The sequence below is a fragment of the Protopterus annectens genome, chromosome 9.part0, assembly GCF_019279795.1.
Source record: "Protopterus annectens isolate FY-2018-M chromosome 9.part0, PAN1.0, whole genome shotgun sequence".
NCBI classification, from domain to species: Eukaryota; Metazoa; Chordata; order Ceratodontiformes; family Protopteridae; genus Protopterus; species Protopterus annectens.
The window spans coordinates 896,501,973-896,524,442 of NC_056743.1; the positions used below are offsets into that span (position 1 = coordinate 896,501,973).

Consider the following 22,470-nt stretch of genomic DNA (forward strand, 5'->3'; position numbering starts at 1 on the left):
TCTGGTATGCTTTTCCTTTCTGTACTATTTTGCTACTGTGTAATTACTATATATAAGCAGGAAAGTGTGGGAGAGTGAAATTTCCATGTGCTGATGTAAGCAGGAATGTGTTCTTGTATGACTTTTGCATTCTACATGTTGAAATGCCATTTTTCAATAATTTGTCTCAGTGATCACTTTACTTATCATCAACACAAATGCACTGGTATACATAGGTTCATAGATAGATACAAGGCTAACAGTCAGCGAGGTCATTGAGGAACCTCACCCAAATTCCCAGCTGCTCTCAAGTACTGTCTAGGTAATAGGCTTGCTCAAGGTCTCACAGTAGGAAAATGAGGGATGAGAGAATCAGACAATGTACCACAGGAGCTACAGGTCACAAAACCATCTGTGCCAACTGCCAAACTAGCAACGCACCTAATACTCTCCGCTAAATTATCTTCCACCAAAATGTCTGTTTGTAGTATAGATCACAAAAGTAGCAGAAATGTCCTTTTCAGTCCAGTACACAGAATGCATAACCATCACAACCCTAACAACCTGCATGCAACAAGATTGTATTTACATGGGGGACTCTGCCTCCCACACACACCCTACACCTTATTTATATATAAATTATACACACACATATATGGATTTATTTAGCTTAATTGAATAACACAAATGTTGACATCCATAACATGAACATGCTACTATGCATGGGTCAGTCAGCACCCCCCTGCTAATTATAGATACTAACTCAAGATCGCACAGTTCTTGGAGAACGGGCAAATTTCCCAACCCTGAGAGTCATCTTAATCTTGCACAACTGTCAACACCTGTCGACCATCTGTTTAACAACCAAATTCTGTTGACTAAATGGACATCAACAGTCTGGATCTCCGAACATAACCGCCATCAACTGGCATCCTCAACTCCAGAAACCACTACACCTTGAAGTAAAAACACACTAAAAAAACACACCACAGAATATCTACTGCACATTCGGCAACCTCAGATTCAACAAACCTCAGCTTCAAACAACTGCAGTTTCGGCATTCTGGTCTCAAGATACTGAAACTCGAAATTTCAGTATTTCGAGATTCAGAAGTGGACACACACACACACACACACACACACACACACACACACACACACACACACACACACAGATAAATAGTTAAGATATACATATAAATATAGGTATGGATATATATAGATGGGATATATTTGCATGGTTGCTCTTGGAATACAGTTATTGCTGTTGTTGCTGACTGAGTGCACAAGTGAGCATGTGTTACATTTTTGATCATGGTTCACTGGTAGAGTCAGAGAGTTTGTTCCTTTGGCCACTCTTTTGTGACACCAGTGTCAGTTATATTTAGTGATGTGAGGAAAATGGAGCATAGACCCTCAAGGAGGTATCAAGGAGGTATGCCAGAGGAGTTTGCATCCTGCAATAACACTGTTTTAATCTGTTTATTGTTTGTGGCTTTTTCTCAAGAAGGTAGTATATGTGATCCGGAAACAGTAGAGAAGGGACTAATTTTCTTTCTGCACTTGTTAAGCCATCTAACACTTACTTTGTTTTGATGTTTAATTGCATGATATTTGTATTGGTGGGGGTTTCGTTTCTTAGTATGTGTTATTTGTGTTTTGTTATAGTTTTAACTGGTTGGGAAAGGATGAGTAGGTTACAACCTCTTGATACCATGAAATATATAGCTAGATCTGCATGTATTTTTTATAGATAGATAAATATAGACATATAGATATGTATAAAATACACACGCACGCGCACACACACACACATATATACCAGATTATCAAAGTTCTGAAACTTTAAAATTCCTATGGCAGAGACCATATGATGAAAGTTTCAGAACATCGAACATTAAAAACTATTTTAAAATTTTTTTCAGGGGGGAAAGCCCCCCCTGCACCCCCCGCACCCCCTGCTAATTAAATATACAAAGAATGAGATCACACTACATTGTGTGTGAGTTCTTGTTCCGCACGGTACTGCGATCTCTATTCAAAATATTTGAAGTTTCAAAACTTTAGTCATATGGTCCTGACCATATGACTTTTGAAATTTTGGAACTTCAATAATCTAATAGGAACCCCTATATAGAATTGAAGCAGCTGGTTGTACAGAGAAACCATGGCCTCCATTTTCACATTCAGAATATTTATGTGTGGATTGACCACAGAATAAATTATATTGCAGGGCATATGCTGCTGGTTTCTTTTGCTTTTATGTACTGTGTTTTTTTCTTCATGACTGAGTTTTGGTCAACCTTTTTCTGGGTATGAATATCAATACATACATATAGATCGGTCTAGTAGACCGAAATTCCATTTAATCCAGTCTTACTTAACCGAGACAACAACACCGAAACCTTATGTCAATGAACATTCACATCACTGGAATTTTAGTCCAGAAAAGGAGACAGCCAACAAGGGGAATTTTGCCCTTTTCCAAGCTACAGTGCATTTGTGGAGTTGGTATAATTAGTTGTGGGGTTGGAGGGTGAAACCCCCGACTTGGTTGGATTTGACATGCTTTGGAGTGTTTGTTTTTTAATGTTGGCCAATTGCCTCCTTTCCCAGATTAAAATTCCAGTGATGTGAATGTTCTTTGAAATAAGGTTTCGGTGGTGTTGTCTCGGTTAAGTAAGATTCAATTAAATGGAATTTTGGTCTACTGAAGTAGACCCATATACATACATACATACATATATATATATATATATATATATATATATATATATATATATATATATATATATATATATAAATATATATATATAGCTACAGAGGAACACTTCACAATGATCAATTTTATATGGCCGAGACCATATGATCGAACTTTCAGAATCTTGACATTGTGAACAGAGATCTGCATACAGAGCAGAACAGGAGATTTCCCTTTTCCTCGCTGTAGTGCAATCTTGGATTTGGAATAGTTAAGTAGCGGGGGTGTGGGGGTGCAGGGGGGTAACTGCAATAATGGTGAAAAAGGTTTTTCTTTGTTTTTTGGGGATTTATTTTATGATGTCGAGTTTCCGAAAGTTCAGTCATACAGTCTTGGCCATATGAAATTCGATTTTTCAGAAATTCAGAATTATAAAGTAAATCCAGCTACAGATATAGATGTATAGATATATTTATACACAAAAACACACGCACACACAAACAAACATGATTGAAGTGTCTCTGTTTTCTTACATCTCTACTCACATTTATAGTATGTGTACACAGGTGTATAAAATATATTTTATGCCCATTGGGTATTAAAAAGAGTGAAAGCCTAACCACCAAAGTATTTTATTGCATAAATTAACCCTAGATGGGATATATTTTGCTGCCTTTATCTACTACTTGTGCAGCAAATAAATTAGAGTGATTATTTTTAGGGAAATCTTATTAATGATCACATGATGGCACCCAGGAGTCTTTTATAGCAAAAAAGAAATACTACTAGTGGGCATTAAGGCAAGGCAAGGCTGCAAAGAGTCTTAAATGTTTTAAAAATACATTTTCTAGTCTCGTATTTTAAATTTATGTCCATTAAAACATAAGATGTATTGAAGTGTTGTTGTACACTTTTCCTGGCTTAGATTGATCCTTTTAATTGTTCAGGGTATGCATATTGCAGTTACTTCCTCTAAAGAAAAGCATTTTTTTATTTGTTGCTGTGCATCTAATAAGACATTCTGGTATGTGAGCCCATGCTCTGAGATACATGTATTTGTGCACACTCATCCGCCCACAGCTTGTTTATGTCAGGCTACAATTGTATACAGCAGTGTGCATTATTCATTATTAGACAGATATGCAGTCACTGTGCAGTCATTCTTTGGCACAGGTATAGTTATCTATCATTTCTTTACTTCTGTAAAAATAAGATGAAAACCTGAATGCGAAGAGAAGACAGCAATAAAGAAAATGGAAGGAAAAACGTATAGTATGCATATGACAGATCATTGGATAAACTGACAGAGAGATTGACAGACATGTACCTGGATACTTAGACAAACAGATGGAAAGATCGCTAGACAGACAGACAGACACATAGATCAAGAACATATATTTTTATTTTTGGTGGGGGGGGGATTGAAACTTGCCTCAGGGTTAGAAGACTACATGGCAAGTTGCTTTATTGACTTTTTCAGCCCTGAGGCATTATTATGTCATGACTCTTTCAGCCACTGGCATCTATATTTAATACATTACACTGGACACTTGCTGTTGTGTATTATATGATACCAAAGTGAGGGTTGCTACAAGGCAAGAGTTGTTTAACAGTCTTCCTGCAGGGACATGAGCTGTTGAAAATGTGGAGAATTCAGCACTACATTGTTGGAGTAGGTTGTTTTGCATTAAGTTATAATGCCTTAAAATGTTAATGTATCACAAGATTATATAGCCAGTATGTTTAACATGTAATCTTCATTGGTAGTGCCATAATATATACACACATTTGTTTTGAACTGAGCAGTTGTGCATTCAGGTACTCGTCATAGTTTTATCCGAGTTTTACTACCCACTCTTGGTTTAAAGCATTTTTTTAAATTGTCAAATAATTTAGAGGACATGTGAAAGTGCAGCTATGACATCACAGTATTAACTATATGCTACAGCATACTCTGAGCACACCAAGCTTAGTACAGTCTCAAGTTCCAGTTTCATGTTGTTTGTACATCACATTCTGTCTGGTCTGTGCATGTACTTTTGAATACTTCCAGGGTTTATTCCACCCAGCCCGTCTTGGAATTTATTCCACACACCTACCACCCTTTGATGGAGAAGTGATTCCTTATGTTATCCCTTAATTTGCACATTTCAGCCATAGTCATCTTTGAGTAAATCAGTTATGTCTTTAATTGTCACCTCTTTTATCCTTTTAATTTTTAAAATACTTAAAACATTTGTGTCATTCGCCCATTCACATTTTTCTTTAGGTATGCATGTTCATGTCTCGGTATCTCCTCCTATGTACTTTGCTTGAAGTCTCACATTATTCTTGCTGCCTTTGCTTGAACTGCTTTTACCCATTTGTGCCATTACAGACCTGATGCCAAGTCCAAGGCAGCAAATTTCAGATCAGTAGTGGAAAGATAAGATATTTAACAGTAGCACAAGGCACAGAGATTGTGTGTTACCTAGGAAGTCAGAGAGTTAGATAGGCTTGCAAAAATCAAGTATCTAAAGGATGGCATTCAAAATATAATATGCCGAGAAAACCCCTGACCTGACTGGCATGCCGAACTTCTACAATTCAAGTAGACAACTTCGGTCCTTCAACAAAGCCTTAATTGAAACCATCACATGCAAAAGCAACTCATGAGAATCACTATTTGCCTATGAAATAGCAAAAATATGGAACAACTTTCCCTCTGACCTCAGACTACAAAACTCCACACCCTCCTTCAAAAGCCTACTTAAAACATATCTCTTCACCAACCATCTAGCGACTATAATTGGCCCCCTGAAGCCTCATTCACTTACTATTTCTACACCCCATCTGTCCTGGACAACACAAACAACACCATCTAACTATACCTATCCATGTGTAAGCAATAACCTATATATGAGTGAATGTGTGTGTGTGTGTGTGTGTGTGTGTGTGTGTGTGTGTGTGTGTGTGTGTGTGTGTGTGTGTGTGTGTGTGTGTGTGTGTGTGTGTGTGTGTGTGTGTGTGTGTGTATATATATATATATATATATATATATATATGTGTGTATACATATGTGTGTGTGTGTGTGTGTGTGTGTGTGTGTGTATATATATATATATATATATATATATATATATATATATATATATATATATATGCTCTTACATGTATAAGGCATAACAATGACACACACACTGCATACATCCCACCCTAGACCACTGCAGTGGGGACGAGGTTTGAGTAGACATCATAACCTGCAAAAGTAATGGTATATGGCTGCTCAGCTTGTCTTCAACAAGCTGGCTGCCTGGCACTTTGCAATAAGGTGTTGGCAAGTTCTCCTTAGAGGCAAAGGTCCTGCTTAATAATACATTATGGTGAAACATTTCCAAGACAGTAGTAGAGGAATGAATGGTTGGTCGGTAGGTATGTGAAGCTCTAGTACAATGGTCTTAAAGGGTGGTAAAAGAGGAAGATAAAAGGATAATAATTTATGATAAGCATCCCAACCAAATAAGTATTATCATGACATTGTTAAGGAAAAGGTTAACTACACAACTAAGAGATCTTGCTGAGCAGACATTTGTTTATTTCATTGTTAAACATATAGGACATAGTAGGCACAATCCCTGTCTTCTGAGGTGACCCAGGAGCTTTGCTCTGATAAACTCATTCAAACCCGTTGTGCCATCTCTTGTATATTAAAGCTGACACCCATAGCTCGTTATAGCATCCAGATCTTTTTTATATCCGGTCACTTTAACTAAGAGACTTACCAATAATAGTAACAGCATTATAAAGGACAAAAAGCAATTATAAAAAGGGCACTAAGGCTGTTAACCTAGGATGTGCTGCAGGAGAGAAATGTAATCACTGTTTTCCACTTATTATTTATATTTTCTTATTTATGTTCATAGTCTCCTACATACTGAGGGGTATGATGTCAAATGCCATGGTGGGAGATGTACATTTATACCACACTAAACCTGAGATAATGCTAGTAGTTTATTAGTAATTATGAAAATAAGCAATATTTCCATATGTACTTAATACTTCAGTAATAAGTGACTCAGAAATTATTGCATTGCATAAGGTGAAACCTTAGATGCTGCTGAAGTTTGTTTTTGATATTTTCACATCTTGAGGGATTTATTGTTATTTATATTGCTAATAATACACTTAAACATGTGTTTTCATATTTCTGTAAATATCTCAATAAACAACCACTAACAGATGAATTTCTTGCTGTAATGTGAAAACAGCACAATTATCAAACACTACAATATACTGTTTAAGCACACATTGTGTTCTCTCCTTACTGTTGTAGATGTTTCCAGGTATGTATAAATGCATGTATTTCATTTTATTGTCTACTATCTTATTTGGTTATTTTTAATAAGTATAGGTTTGGGTTTGAAATTTAATCTATCAAGCTCGAGTTTTATACTTTTCACCACAACTACCATTTGTTTGTTTATTAAATAATTGTGCAGCTTTCTGATTTTTTTTAAATATACAAGCATCAACTGTACTTAAAGTTTAAGGAATATAAATGATTCCTTAACCTCATTCATAGTTTCCAAGGGACTGAGTTTTGATGCTGCTAACGGAAAATCGTAACTTCAGAACAGATGGTATCAACACAAAAATCGTTTACAGAAAAATAAAAACGAAATGCCAAAAAATTAAAATGTGGGTTGAATTGTTTATAAATTGGTTTAATTGGCACCAGTACTAAATGATTTATTGGAAAACAACTTGTATAGCAGACTAGAAAAATAATGTTTTAACTATTATTTGTATTTTTATTAGTCATTTAAAATTAATATTTAAGTAAAACAGTATTGTTATTTTAGTATTAACTGTGAGGTTAAATAAGGCTTTTATAAGAATATAATTTTATAGAATGTAAATTAAATTATGTAATATGGCTGGTTAAGCTTACTGTTAGGGATTAAACGGCTTTCCAACCGTGTAATATTCAGATTTCAGATGAGAGCATTTGCTAGATACAGTCTGTTTTCCAGAGCACCAACTAAAATATGCCCTGTAGACATATGAAAATGTGCATGTACGCACACAACATGCGTGCACACACACACACACACACACACACACACACACACACATACACACGCGCGCGCTTGCACACACACACAAAGACTCACACATGTAAGTCAGTTTTTCCATACATTGTACATCCTTTCTGAACACTTTATTTTATTTGTTATAAGTATTAGGTTCTAATGACTGGGAGAAGCTTTAGACACATGTGTGAGTCATTATTTCAGTCTAATCACAGTCCTTGTGTTATCAAACCCACAAAACTTGGCAGGTGTAAATACACAACTCCAGTAAACAAGTAATACCAGTGACAGTTTAGAAGATATTATTTACTATGTTGTGCAGTGCAAGGAACCCTACACATCCAGTCGGGATAACACGGAGTTTATTTTGTAATTAGTACAGAATGACTTCAATAATAACCTGTTGTGTTAATGCCCAGTTTGCTGGGACTAGTATGTTTATGATAAACTACTGATCAGTCTCATGTTTTCTCAAATCAAGTTGTATAGTTACTGAAGCAATTTTAGATGCTGTTAGCTTTATTCTGCTTTCCTTCAGAAGAGATGGTATAACACTGTCATGGTCAGATTGTATTTGGGTGCAGCTGGATCATGAAGTAACGCCAAGGTTATGTATGGCCATGTTGTTGGCATTAATGCTGCAGGAAAGCCATTTTCATGTTGCTGTAGAAAAAGTAATTTGTGCCTGTGCCTGTTCAGTGCATTTTGTTCCTTGGTGACATTACGGACTGAATGACAGCGCTCTGGACAGATTCGCTTAGCAGTATCTCTGGAGTTTTTACAACACTACATCTTCTTATTGCCTAAAGTAAAATAGCACGTTCTGGCCTTTTAACGGGCAATGACCAAGAAACAGGAACGAGTTCCTTTAAAGCAAAGTAGCTGAAGCCAAACCTGGTGTTCCATCCCACATCACCTTAAGGCACCCACGGATTACTTATCCAGTCCACAATGGACGACTTCTCTCTCCCTTTTTTTTGTGTTCACCATGATTTCATGCACAATATAGTACTAGATCTCTTTCAATGTGAATGAATGCTATGCAAATGAGTCCTGCTGTTCAGATCTTAAAAGAACAAAGCAGATATGTCTGTTTTCAATACATTGCCTTTACAGACTATGAAAGGTTGTCTGACATTATCAGCTCGTACTTAAAGAGGTAGAAGGAATTCTTTCATGAAGGTTCACATTTACCTCTTGTGACAGATCACTGAAATATGCACTGTTTTCTGTTCTTGCTATTGTTTTTTATCTCATTTTTGTAAAAAGAAATAAAAACCATTATTATAACAAGCAATAAAGCAGAATACACTGATACACACAGCAGACAACACGTTTCATTTTCCTCCAAACAAAAGCAGAATAAGAACATCTGAAGCAGACTTTAAGTGCAAATTTAAGGGGATGCAATTTTTTTACTTTTTTTTTTTTTTTTATGCTGGACAGGTTATGTATAACATATGGGGAAAATTGTTCCAAAATTCTGAGCTTAACGACGCATGCAAATGCATTTCCAAATGTTCAGTAGAGCTCCAGATGGTGAGATGCAGTGAGCTGGAGGATTTAAAACAGTGATGAACTATTATGAGAAAAAGGATAGTGCGGCTCTGCTTACAGTACCATTAATGTTTGTTGGAGCTGGAGGGGCTTCTTTTTTAATCAAGTTACAGATGATATCAAGGCAACAGTTCATTATATATCATGCACACATATGCTTTTGTCTTGAGAGTTTATGAATGCAAAAGTATATGTTTTAACAATATATGTTTTCATTTTAGGAACTTTATGCTCTAGCGCAGTGAGTTGATGATGGAGGTTAGCATAAAATGAAAATGCTTTTGATTTCTTTTTTACATACCCTTGTCAGATTTCACAAATGAAGAATATTCTTCCCTACTATGTACATTTTCCAGAGGTTCCTAAGTTTTAAAGTATGCACATAATTTCAGGCACATATGGTATAAAAAAGTTGGCCAAGCAAATCTGTCTGGTCCACATAATATGATAAATGTCAAATTTCTAAGGCACTAGTCAACTTTATTACTTTCAGTCTTTCTGTGGGCATGTATATGAATAAATATATATGTATGATATAAGTATGATGTTCACAGACAGAGACCACGCAAACACACACGCCCATAAGTGTGCGGGTGGGTAAGTATGTGTGTGTGTGTGTGTGTGTGTGTGTGTGTGTGTGTGTGTGTGTGTGTGTGTGTGTGTGTGTGTGTGTGTGTGTGTATACATATATATATATATATATATATATATATATAGATATATATATATATATATATATATATATATATATATATATATATGTGTGTGTGTGTGTGTGTGTGTGTGTGTGTGCATGTGTGTATATGCATGTATGTGCACGAATTAACAAGACAAGCTAGTCGGTTGTGAAGTATAGTTTCATATTTGGTTTGCTCCTTCTTCTGACTTGTGTTTATTTTTACTTGGTTGTTCGCCCTTTCAACTGAGTTAGAATATGTAAGTAAGTGGGTGTGGGAGCAAAGCCCACTTGTCAGAGAGTATGAAACCTCCCATATACACAGTAGGTTTTGTAATGGTTTTGATTATTTGTTTTGTATTTTTTTTGTACTGATCACAAATGGAAGACTGTTTTTCTTGCACTTTGAGGTCGACCATTTTAGTTTTTGCAAACTGATGATAAAAGAAGATATATATATATATATATATATATATATATATATATATATATATATATATATGTGTGTGTGTGTGTGTGTGTGTAGATGTAAATTTATAGTCACTCCCATGCGCGTGCACGCATACACACACACACACACACACACACACACACACACACACACACACATATATATATATATATATATATATATATATATATATATATATTTATTTATTTATTTATTTATATATATCTCAAATACATTATGGTCAGCTGTACTATAAATGACACATTTGTGAGATACGTTAGCATTCTTTTACTCCTTCTATATGTGTGATGTGTTTGTGTGTATTCCTCTCTCTCTCTCTCTCTGTATATATAAATAATAAAATACAATATCTGCCTCCATTGAGGCTGTTATGAATTAATTTTGACAACATTTTTTCTAAAAATGTTTGCCTGCTTTCTTGTCTTGATTTTGTGTATGCTAAGATTATGATTTCATCATTTGACAAATAAAAGTAGCCTTTCAGTTAATCATCTTAAACAGAAAATACATCCCTGAGATTCCACCCGTGTCCATGTTGGACAGGGGCATCTGGTGCTGATTTGTCTAAACATGGGTTAAACTCTTGGCTAGGCTTATAAGGGCCTTGGGGCCAATAGCCTAGTAAATTCATATGATCCTATGATGATCCTATCTTTTCTAGCGGGAGGCATAGCAGTTCAGTAGTTACCACAACTGTTTCCCAACCTAGTTCATTTCATGGCTAGTATGCCTTTTGTATAGAACCTGCATGCCTTCCTGTGTCTGTGTGGGTTTTACTGGGGTCTCCTAGTTCTTCCTGCATCCTAGAGACATGTTGAAGTATGAATTAGCAAGCCACTAAATTGTCCACAGATAAGTGAGCAGTATGTGTGTGTCTGTATGTGTGTCTTTTTGTATCTGCGTGTGAGCACACTTGTGTGAGTATGCTTGCAATGAAATATCCTGGCATCTTGTTATGACTGGTTCCATACATTATGGTCACTGACTGCCAAGATAAGCACCTGCTCCCCTCATCCTTTATTAAGATAAAGGCGGTATAAGAAAATGTTTTCAATTTGGGGCTGGTACTCATAGAAATAGACTATCCATTCACTAAGCCCCTCCAAGTGTTAGAACCGACCCTTCCAGTTCTAATTTCCCATGCAACTTTGTATTCGTTCACCAGTTTACATTCCAGAATCCCAGGGTCCTCTCACCTATTACATAAAGGATTACTTTTTTATGTATGTCTTGAACCTCTCCTACTCAGATGCTACCCATGGTCCTGCCTTGTCCTATGGGTTCATATGTTCATAGGCAATTACTGGACGATGAGTCTGCAGACTATTACATACCTAGATAAGTCACTAGACAGTGCGAGGGTGAGAATCGAGCCCTCTGCTTTGTGCCTGTGAAGTAAACACCTTAATCATTAAATCAACCCTCAACTTTTCTTATATCTGCTTTTATCACCTCACCCCTAATTAGTCAGTCATTTGGTATGACAGATACTTTGTCCCAGAGCTCATAGCATTTCCTCACATTCCTTCCCCACCTGCCCATCATCTCTTACTCAGAAAAAAAGCACTGATACTATGCGGGCAAAGGAAGTGATAAAGTTTTGAGCTCTGGCACTAATGACTTTCTTCAGCAGCAAACCCAGACAGTTAAATAGTCAGCTGCTAGATGGAGTGAGGTAGGTATTGTGTTTCCAAGGCTAGTGTTTACCGATTTTGCAGCCACTGTCTAGGTTAGACCAAAGCTTTTATAGTTTCTATATGAATGTGTGTGTGTGTGTGTGTGTGTGTGTGTGTGTGTGTGTGTGTGTGTGTGTGTGTGTGTGTGTGTGTGTGTGTGTGTGTGTGTGTGTGTGTTTGAGCATGAATGCATGGTACATCTGAGTGTGTACATGTGTGAGTATGTGTGCATACCAATGCCCTTGTAGTGCCAGGTAAAGTCTAGGTTCTTTGTCCAGGTAGTGGGGGCTATATCTCTAGAAGACACTGGAGCTTAAAGACCATACACTATGAGGTGTGAAGCTGTCATGTACTAAAAGACTGATTTCAAAGCATGACCATGGAAAACGACTGAATGGCGTTACAGTCTGTACACCCTGAAAAGGGGAAAAGAGAAAGGGGAAAGTGGAAGGTTTGTGGTATATTTTCTTCAGTGAATACAAGAGTTGCTCAGGCTAAACATTTCCTCATTACAGTTCTTCTTTCAAGTTCCATTAATGATTTTGACAGTTCTTTTTGTTAAGTGTGTGGCGCTGTCTTCATCTGCACTATTAACTAGTCTCCAAATTGGACAGCAGTAATTGTGAGCTGACTCGGAAGATTTTACATCTGCACATCTTTACAGCAGATTGTAGCTGTCTGTATCTGATTCTAATGATTCATGTACACTGAAATAAAAATCTGCTGGTTCTAACTGGTAAAATTGGCTTTATTCTGCAGTAAGGGATCAAAAATACCTTTTCAGCTTGTTTCTTTTTTAATGAAGACCTTAGCTGTGCTATCATTATGCAGAGTGTGTTTTAGATCTTCCAATATAGCTGATTTCAGACATTTTTTTACAAGGAGGCAGGTAGTGAAGCTAGTGGTATAGCTGAAGACTTAGAAGGAGGCACAGCAGTGCTGTGTGAAAGCTCTCCTTTATAACAGAAAAGAGAGTGGATGTTAAAGAGAATGTGTTCAAATTGTGAATGAGTGAGGGTTAAAATGTGTGTGAAGGCACATACAATGGAATAAATAGCAAGTCCATGCACAGAAACAAGAGAGGACACTGAGAACAGTTTGCAGAAAATTTAAAAGCTTTGCCTGCCAAACAACGAAACTCTGCAGGCTGACCCTAAAAAGGTACAGAATTAGAACAACATTGTGTCAAGATGGCATGGCGCTTTGTCCCTACATTGTCTGTAGAGAACAGACCTTGTCTGCTTGCATGTATTTCACAGTGGGGTTACCAAGTACTCCATGAAGTTCTCCCTATCTCACCAACACTCCCTGAAACAAAACATCTAACAGCTCCGTTAGTCATGTATTTTTGCACAGATCACCCTCCATACCTATTACCCAACACATTTAACAGGAAACAGACATCTCATTGTCTCCTTACCAGTGAGACCAGCTGCTGAGTGAAAATGTTCTGAAAAAGAAATGGTATCCAGAAGATTTCAGTTGTCAGGTGATTGTTAGAGGTGAGTAGACAGCTGTGCCAGGTGCCAGCTTCAGTAATTCAGTTGAATGCCAAGTGAAAAGTCAGTTAACGATCTTTCTGATAACTCATTTGTCTGAGCGCTGGCCTCGTCAGTTGTGGGCTTTTCATTGAGTCTCCTGAGGGAAAGGTATGTTTATCATTTCTTAGGGGTGCTGCACCATTACTAAAGCAAGACTGATGCTAGGCCTGAACATGGAGAAAGGGACTTCTGTCTATACTATACATTTTTGTTATGTTTTCTAACAAATGGTTCTGTTGATTTTCAGCCCATACCAATTTTATTAGAAATGCATTATAGTGCAATAAAAATATTAATTTTGTGTATTATAATAAACAATTAAAATTTTATGAACAGTGCTGCGTTAATACATCTCTTCCACTAAACGTCATGGATGCAAAAATTCTGAACATGAATCTTTAATGAATATATATATATATATATATATATATATATATATGTGTTTGTGTGTGTATAAATATATAAAGAAAGCTGAAGTTGCAAACATTTGACAACAGATTAGATGTGCATTTTCAGAACTAAAAACCAGGATTTAAGAATGTCCTTTTAGGCTAGGAAGAGATCATAGATGGCAGTTACTCTAAAGAGTTGTATACAGCGAACAAAAGAAAGACACCACAAGAGATTAGATGTATGTAGGTATGTACATAATACATCCCAGGCCACTATGGAACTTGTGTGGTGTCCATGGAAGCCATAGACTAACAACTGCAGTCTCTAGAAGTATGTTGAAAATACCTTTTACAGTCTTCATAATTCTGGTGATATGACACTAGTAGTGAAGGACTCGGTGACTAGAATGGGCATCAATACTCTGGCAAAGAAAGAGTGACATTTCTTTTGAATACAGGGTCTGTTCTACATAGGCGCCTGGAACTGATGAAGATGGACTTTCAGCAATAGGCTATTTCAGCAAGGCACCAAAAAGATGAAGTTAAACAAATGCTGCAGTAAGTTCATGGTTCCTAAGTTACAGAACTAGAGAGCCAAGAATGCTTCAGTGTTAAAATTATACAGGATTTGTCTTCTCAAGTTTTCAGTGGTTTAGTTACTAGCTGTTTGTGAATGTGACCAGAGTGCCCCCTGCTGGCATAACTGTGATTCAGCAATTTTGATTTCCTGTATGTTACTTCTGATGGTGCTGGGAACAAACATACAGACTGCAGTTTGCCATCCCTTGACAAACTATAAATCCACAGAAGCTCATTCACGGTTCATGCAGCTGCGTATCCTATCCTGACCAAGTGTTAGGAACAGCAACTGTTGATGCTGCTTGACAAGTCTTTAATGTCAGTTTTTTGTTTTATATCCATTTTTCAGTAATTGTGCTTCAGTGTGCTGAAAGCAAAATGATGTGCTCTAGGTAAATCTTTCTAAGATGAAAATAGCAAAGGTCTTCAATGTTGTCCTTACAACCTGTTGTAGTCTTAGGGGAAGTCTACATTCCACATTGTTAGCACCATAATTTTTCCACCAACCCTAAGTTAGCCATCTGAAAATTCTGGTTCCCATTAGTAAATGTTTTGTTCATTCTATACTTCCTCCTAAGCTGTGATTTTTGTTTTTCATTATTGCATTCTCAGTCATCAGAAAAATAAAGGAATACATAAATACTTTATTACCCCACTTGCTTTTGTTACCCAGCTAGGTAATCTAGAAATTAGGAAGCTTATTTTTGGTACTTCAAAGCATACCTCATGCCAAGGTTGCTTCCTTGGACCCAGTAGGCATTCAGGAGATCTAGTTCTTAGTAGGTGGTGTGTATGCTTATTCTTCATGTGTACCCGGTTTAGCTGGCCAAAAGCCTCAGGTCCTAGTAGAGTCATTGTGATAAATAGTCCAAAGTGTTAATTCTCATGATCATGTGTTAAAAAAATGAGTCTGAAATACAGCACACTGCAATGTGTGCTACTTGGGAAAAGAAGGTCAGAAGAAGAGCTACACATGACTTATGTCTTATAGTGTAAGTGTCTTACATGAGTCTTACAGTGTAAGTGTATCTTGTAGGTAATCTATATAACAAAAAACAGTTTGTTCACCTGAGTTTAAAGTATTTTCCTTTACTCATATAATTTGTTTATATATGTATCTGTGTCTAACTTCTATATTGTCTGCTAACAAATAATTGGTAATTAATTAATGAATTGGTCATTACCAGGAGTACACCATATTATTGTCAGCCCATAATTCTGTCATATCTGATACAGGATTCTCCCTGTTTGCAGTCGCCCATGAATGCATGTTGTATTTTCCTTGCTACGCAAGTGCCCGTTATGATCTGAGGTCTGCATATTAACCTTCTAAATGCTAAGGGGGCATCACTGAGGGCAGAGCTATAAAAACCTGAATAAATCCTAGTCCAGCATCACCAGTCATCATCGCAGCCAGCTTTAGTACGTATTGTTTGCCTGCTTACTGTGCTTGAGGATGTAAATATGTAATCATGTTGGTAATGTTATTATGTGCATACACATTATTTCATGAGCACCAAATATCTGCAGGTGACCCTTCTACCCTCTAGGGTCAGTGATGAAGCTTACAATTTCATTCCATTTTTTGTCCTATGCCCTGGGAAGGAGAGCTGTTCATTGGATTCTCAGTATATCTTCATCCTGCCTTCACCTCTGGGAACATGAATCTTTCACCATTTCAGAATTGCCAGCATCACTGAGAGGAGCTTCCTGCTGTGCAACAAACTGAGATAAAAATTAATTGTATTTATTAACAAATTTACCCGTGCAATAATTCATTAAATCATATGTGCTTGCACGCATGGATACATATAAAATATAGTGGGTTTTAGTGAGATGTCCTAACTTTTTTCAGTTAATACTGACTTCTCATGTAAAAACAATTTGCTTATTTTGCAATATTTTAGTTATTCCAACTCACCTAAATAAGCTGCATCTTTCCATCTGCCTTGTACTCCCACTTTATTTCACTTCTACACCTGAATGGAAGGAATGTTTAAGAAGTGTGTCATGCTAAATTATATGAATAACAGGGTGGAGATGAATTTGATTCAGAGCCTTCTAATTCTCAAGGCAGTAGTCAAGTTCAAAGGCAGTGCTACATTCTTTTAAGTAGCTTTGAAAGTGTTGTTACAAGGGTACCTCACCATTTTGGAGATTCTATTGTAAGGAAAACTGGCAAACCTCATGTATGAAAGTTACTGCTGAATATGGCATTCTGAAAAAGAAAAAAAAGGTGTTCACATCTGGCTGCATGTTGTCTGTAACAGCTGCTTGTTTTAAAGCATGTGAAATGATAAAGCTGTCCAAGCCACTGCTCTCACTGCTGAACAAAGCTGCAGTTATTAAAGTCGGTAGGAACGACTGCAGTTTTCAAAGGCACACCCACCTGCCAGACTGAACTGAGACTTCTGTAATCTCATCAATGTTCATATTTGCACAAGAAAGACAGCCTGATGGAAGAATTGTGATCAGAGAAGAAGGCTGAAAGCCAGTGGTGGTGTTTGGATCGTAGCTTAACTTCTGCTTAGAAGTGCTGATTTTAGCCAAACCAGAGTTGCCTCTGGCCTCAGTAAGCTATAGTCCTCCAATTGACAGCACACCATTAAATAAAAACCAGAATCCAGAAGGATTTGTCAATTCCTGTTCTAAGTCATTCACTCTGAATATTAAAAATAACATTATTTTGTTTTTGGATTTTCTTTTCAGTTTTCAGGTAGTCATTTACACACACAGACACAGACAAATATGTATTTACACATACAGTTTAAGTATATGATGTGTGTATGTGTGTGTGTATCTCTATATCCATATATACAGATATATATGCACACACTTCTAAACAAATAAGCTGTAAACAAGCTGCTTTCTGTTGTCTAGGGTTTGAGTCTCACAGTCTTTATTTGCCTACCGTATGGCACAGAACAAGTGACTTAACCAGACAATGCTTTTGGGTGGAGTCTTAAAAAGGCCTAGATGGATCACTGCTCTACCCCAGTTAAGAAATAAAAATGAAAACTAAATAAAAACAAGTGTGTGTGTGTGTGTGTGTGTGTGTGTGTGTGTGTGTGTGTGTGTGTGTGTGTGTGTGTGTGTGTGTGTGTGTGTGTTTGTATATGTGTGTGTGTGTGTGTGTGTGTGTGTGTGTGTGTGTGTGTGTGTGTGTGTGTGTGTGTGTGTGTGTGTATATATATATATACGTGTTCCAAAACTGGTATTTTTTTCCAAATTTGTTGAAAAATTAAGAAAGGGAAAACAATTGATTTTTAAATATATATTTGCCTTTTCCCAGATTAATGTTGACCTTGGAGATGACTTATATTAAGTAGCTTGAGTTATAGGTGGCAGACCACTACAAGAGGTGAAGGGAGCTTGCCCATGTATAAAGAAATTATTTGTGACAAATTTCCATTGATGAACTTTTAGTGCATGTGCTTGGGTGTAAGTGTGTGCTTTTGTGTTTGCTTATGTATGGTATGTATGTTTGTGTGTGTGTCTGTATATATATATATATATATATATATACACACACATGTATATATGTGTGTGTGTGTGTGTGTGTTGTGCATATGTTTATATGTGGAAATGTATGTATATATGTGTGTGCGGGCATATGTATGTGTTTGTGTAATGGTCTCATGAAACATTTTATATTGCTTTGCTATATTAGATGTACAGAACTTTTTCACATAACTGCAAAGCTTAAAAACGCTACAATAGTAGAAGACATATTATTATTCTGTGTCTAATAAGTCAGGAGTATAATTCCAGCTCATCTTTTAATGTAGGTGGAAAGCATTCCTACCTTCATGCAGGAAATTGTAGCCATGTACGCCACTTCCTTAATATAACTGTTTTCAAAGCCACTGTACCTGAAGGAAGAGGAACATTTTCCTACGATGCTGTCATTCACAAAGAGAGTGATTTCACACTTGGCAACATTTACTCTAGTGATGTTCACATCCACGGTATACTGTCATATACTGTCACTTACCTGTGCAGCAAAAATTGTTACATACTTAAAGAAAGATATAATAAATTATTTTAAACACTTTTTAAGCACTGCTTTTTGTATTGCCAACTTTAATTAACTTTATTCAAGTGAACAGCAGTTTAAACTGAAAAAAGTAGTAGCAAACAGCTGTAGAAGAAGAAATGTGACGCTCACTATATAAAATATATTATATCATAATGGACTTCTTGTTTTCTATGCAGTAATTCATTACTGTACTTTTACATGCAAGAAAAATGTATTTCCTTCCTTCCAGTAGTCTGTCTAAAAGTTTATACTTTAACAGTCCTGCGGTTTTCAGATTATATCATAATCTTATGATAAAATGGATTGTGGTATCACATGCAAGGCCATAATATTATGATGAAATGGATTGTGATATCACATGTGAGGCAGACCATAGCAGCAAGCATTATACTGTACTAACCTTGATCCCTGTGGTCCAGGTTAAAAAAAATCGGCATTTGTCATCTAGGCTATCAAGACCGACGCTTGCTTGGGCATTACAGAAGATTTACTTTCTGGAGTTAGCAGACAACACAGAAATTAGGTTGCTGTGCACAGGTAGCTCTGCCATAGAAAGGCCTGGCTAATTGTTTGTTAGCTGACTTAGGTACTTTCTTGTACAAAAAGTTTCAAAAACACTGCAGACCCTAATAAGCAGAGATTCCACACATGCCTCTCAACATCATTCTGGTGTGGCTTCTACATCCAAAAGCAGTTTCTGCACTCAGGCTGCTTGCATCTCTATCATTCAGTTTCTAAGGAAAGTCCTTGGAAAAGTTCATGAATGGATCTGTTCAGAGGGCTTTGTGTAATAATGCTACTGGGGCTACTAAAGTGGGAGCTCTCTGATGACTCAGGTGTGAAACCGAGTAAAAATCCTGAGTGGGTAGGTAGAGCCTTTTGATGTCAGATGTAGACACAAAGCTGCAGCAAACAAAATATTGGAGGAAGGAAGCTGTATTTATTAATTACTGTTTTGTAACTGCTTGATAACATTATGAGGCATGCTGGCATTTTGTAGTGAGGTACAGAGCCACAGATCACCAAAAAGTAAACCATATTAAGTAGGCTACATGCGCACACACACACACACACACACACACACACACACACACACACACACACACACACACAAACACACACATATTTATAGATGCATACATACATACAGGCATGCACGCATCTGCATGTGAAGGTGTGTGTGTGTGTGTGTGTGTGTGTGTGTGTGTGTGTGTGTGTGTGTGTGTGTGTGTGTGTGTATTTTTATGTATAAAATATTGTGTGTGTGTTTCTTTGACACCCCAAACTCCTTATGCAAAAATGGGTAAAAGGAAGTTATGGGTGTATGTGTATATGTATGTGTGTATCACTAGACAGATAGATATACAGAATGATAGATTGATGACATAAATAAATACAGATAGAAATACAGATATAAAATATTGTGTGTTTGATATGTGTGTGTGTGTGTGTGTGTGTGTGTGTGTGTGTGTGTGTGTGTGTGTGTGTGTGTGTGTGTGTGTGTGTGTGTGTGTGTGTGAGACAGAGAGAGAGAGATTAAGTGACAGATACACACACACACACAAAGATGCATTTGTAGTAGTTAAAGAGAATTTACTTTAAAATAGCTGAAGCTCTCCATGCACAGACTGACTGAAAATGACAATACCTGGTAGCTCTGTTAGCTCTGTTCTATGCATACTTATCAACTTACTATCAGTGAGTACTGGATTAGACATGACAGCACAAAAAGGTAAAAAAAACATGCTAACTAGTTCTACTTAGATGTATCTAACAAGTATTTCAACCTATTGCAGCAGCACCCACGCAACAATAAATAAATACATAAGTAAAATAAAACAAATAAAAAACATTCACCCTCCAGTTTTAATACCACATTTTTTGATTAAAGTCTTATGCAGGCATACTACATCAGCTCCATCCTTAATCGAGTCATGAGCAGAAACAATATACTTTTACCTGGACAATTCTAATGCATATGAAGGTTGAAAATGATTTTCTGTAAAAATATATAAACTAAGTATACCTATTCAAGCAAACTGAAGTTTAGCTTCCACCCCTACCTGAAAAGTACTTCTGCACAAGAATTAGCATCTTGTGTTAAAATGACGTTACTTCAGAAAACACACACACACGACTTGCAGTTGTGCCTACCCCCCCCCCCATTCGACACATCCCTGCTGAAAAGCTCAGACTTCCTACCTTGTGTAGAATCCAGTTGCTGAAGATTATAGATATCCAGTAGAACAGCTTCATTCTCCAAAGAGATATAAATCCTGTCAAACAATCCAACAAAATACCCCTTTCCTCTTTTGTTTATTTCCTGTCACATTAAAGATGATGATAAGGATCCCAGAAAATAGTGAGTAAGGTGTCTGGGAAAGGTCTCAGTGGGTGGGGAGACTGCAATCCATATGGGAGTAGGAAAGGAAAGAAAGTTAATGTTTCATCTACACAGGATCATCAGTGCGAACCAAAGGACATCACGAAGTACCACTCTACTTACGACCTCCATCCAAACCTGCTGCTTCTGCTTAAAGGGGCAGAGCCTACATTCCCAGCCCTCCAATAGAAGCCTTGAGCAGATCCCACTAAAACACACACTCACATACGCACACACAAATACAGTCTTCGCAGGATACTTTGAAAACCAGCACACAAACTTCTATATCAGCATTCCAGCTGCTGCAGCTGGGGGGAGAGAAGCTTTTAACTGTTTGGGTTCCAGCTGCTAACAGCTACAACCTTTTCTCTTTAGTGAAGTTAGAGTTTCTTTTACAGAAATAAATTAGCTGGAAAAGTTTCCAAGGTGTTTAATCTTTGGAAATGAAGAGATTCGGCGGTAAATAAAATGGTACTTTTAACCCTTTTTCTTCCCTTTTGCACTCAGTCAATGAACTAATGATTTTTGGAGGGAGGTATAAAATATCAGCAATTGTACTAAAATATATTTTGAGGGTCAGCCAGAAAAATGACCGTTCATATCTCACACCTTTATTTGTGGTGCTGTGGTGCTGTTATTAGGAAAAGAAAATGATGATGTCCACTTGTCATTTGTAATTATCCCAAGAGGTCAGATGAAAAGAGATGTTCCCAATATCACTGATGTAGTTTGTTATTACAGTCATTGATAAATTAAGTAAATGAATCTGTAAATGAATCAATGCAGCACTGAAGAAAATGTTTCGGTGTATCTGACTGCAAACATGATTCATTTATCTGCACTGGTCTTTTTTTTCCCTTTGCATGCATAAGATAACTGCCTCCCATTTCTTTTCAGGAAGGAATCGAAGATTTGCAGCAAAATCTGCTTTGTACTACTATATTCATAAAATTCCATCTTTAGGCATAATAAAATATGAAAATGCTAGAAGCCATGTGCACACTGTCAGGCTGGTTGCTTAAGCAGAACTCTCTTCTAATACTGGAATCTAAAAAAGAGCTCCAGGATGTTTACATTAGAAGTTATTTATTTTCTGAAGCTGTGTAATCTGGTTGTCGGGGGCTAGAGCTGTGAATCGAGTGCTTTTACATCTGAATCCCAAAACAGTCTCATACTTGTGGAGTGGTTGAAACATCACACACAGCAGCCCCTTTACTGATGTTAAGAAGTCAGGCAGATACAGGTACATTCTGTCAGGCTATCGATTTAATGCAGAAGAGTAATGCTGAGCTGCTGTCAGGTGTCATCCTTTAGTCCGATGTTTGATTCCCTCTGCCTCTGTCACCCTTGGAAAGAGTTTTGCACATAGTTGGTTTAATCAGTTAAGAAATTAATAAAAAAAA

The 22,470-nt window shown here is 37.0% G+C and overlaps 1 protein-coding gene across 1 annotated transcript in view; it reads right to left on the reverse strand.

Annotated features, from left to right (window-relative positions):
• Positions 1-21,228, reverse strand: part of NXPH4 (neurexophilin 4) — a 595,720-nt gene extending 574,492 nt beyond the window's left edge. Inside the window, exon 1 of the mRNA XM_044083628.1 lies at positions 20,887-21,228. Within this exon, the coding sequence (XP_043939563.1) occupies positions 20,887-20,940 (54 nt within the window). The 5' untranslated portion in view covers positions 20,941-21,228. The remainder of the gene's footprint in view (positions 1-20,886) is intronic.
• Between the last annotated feature and the right edge of the window lie 1,242 nt (positions 21,229-22,470).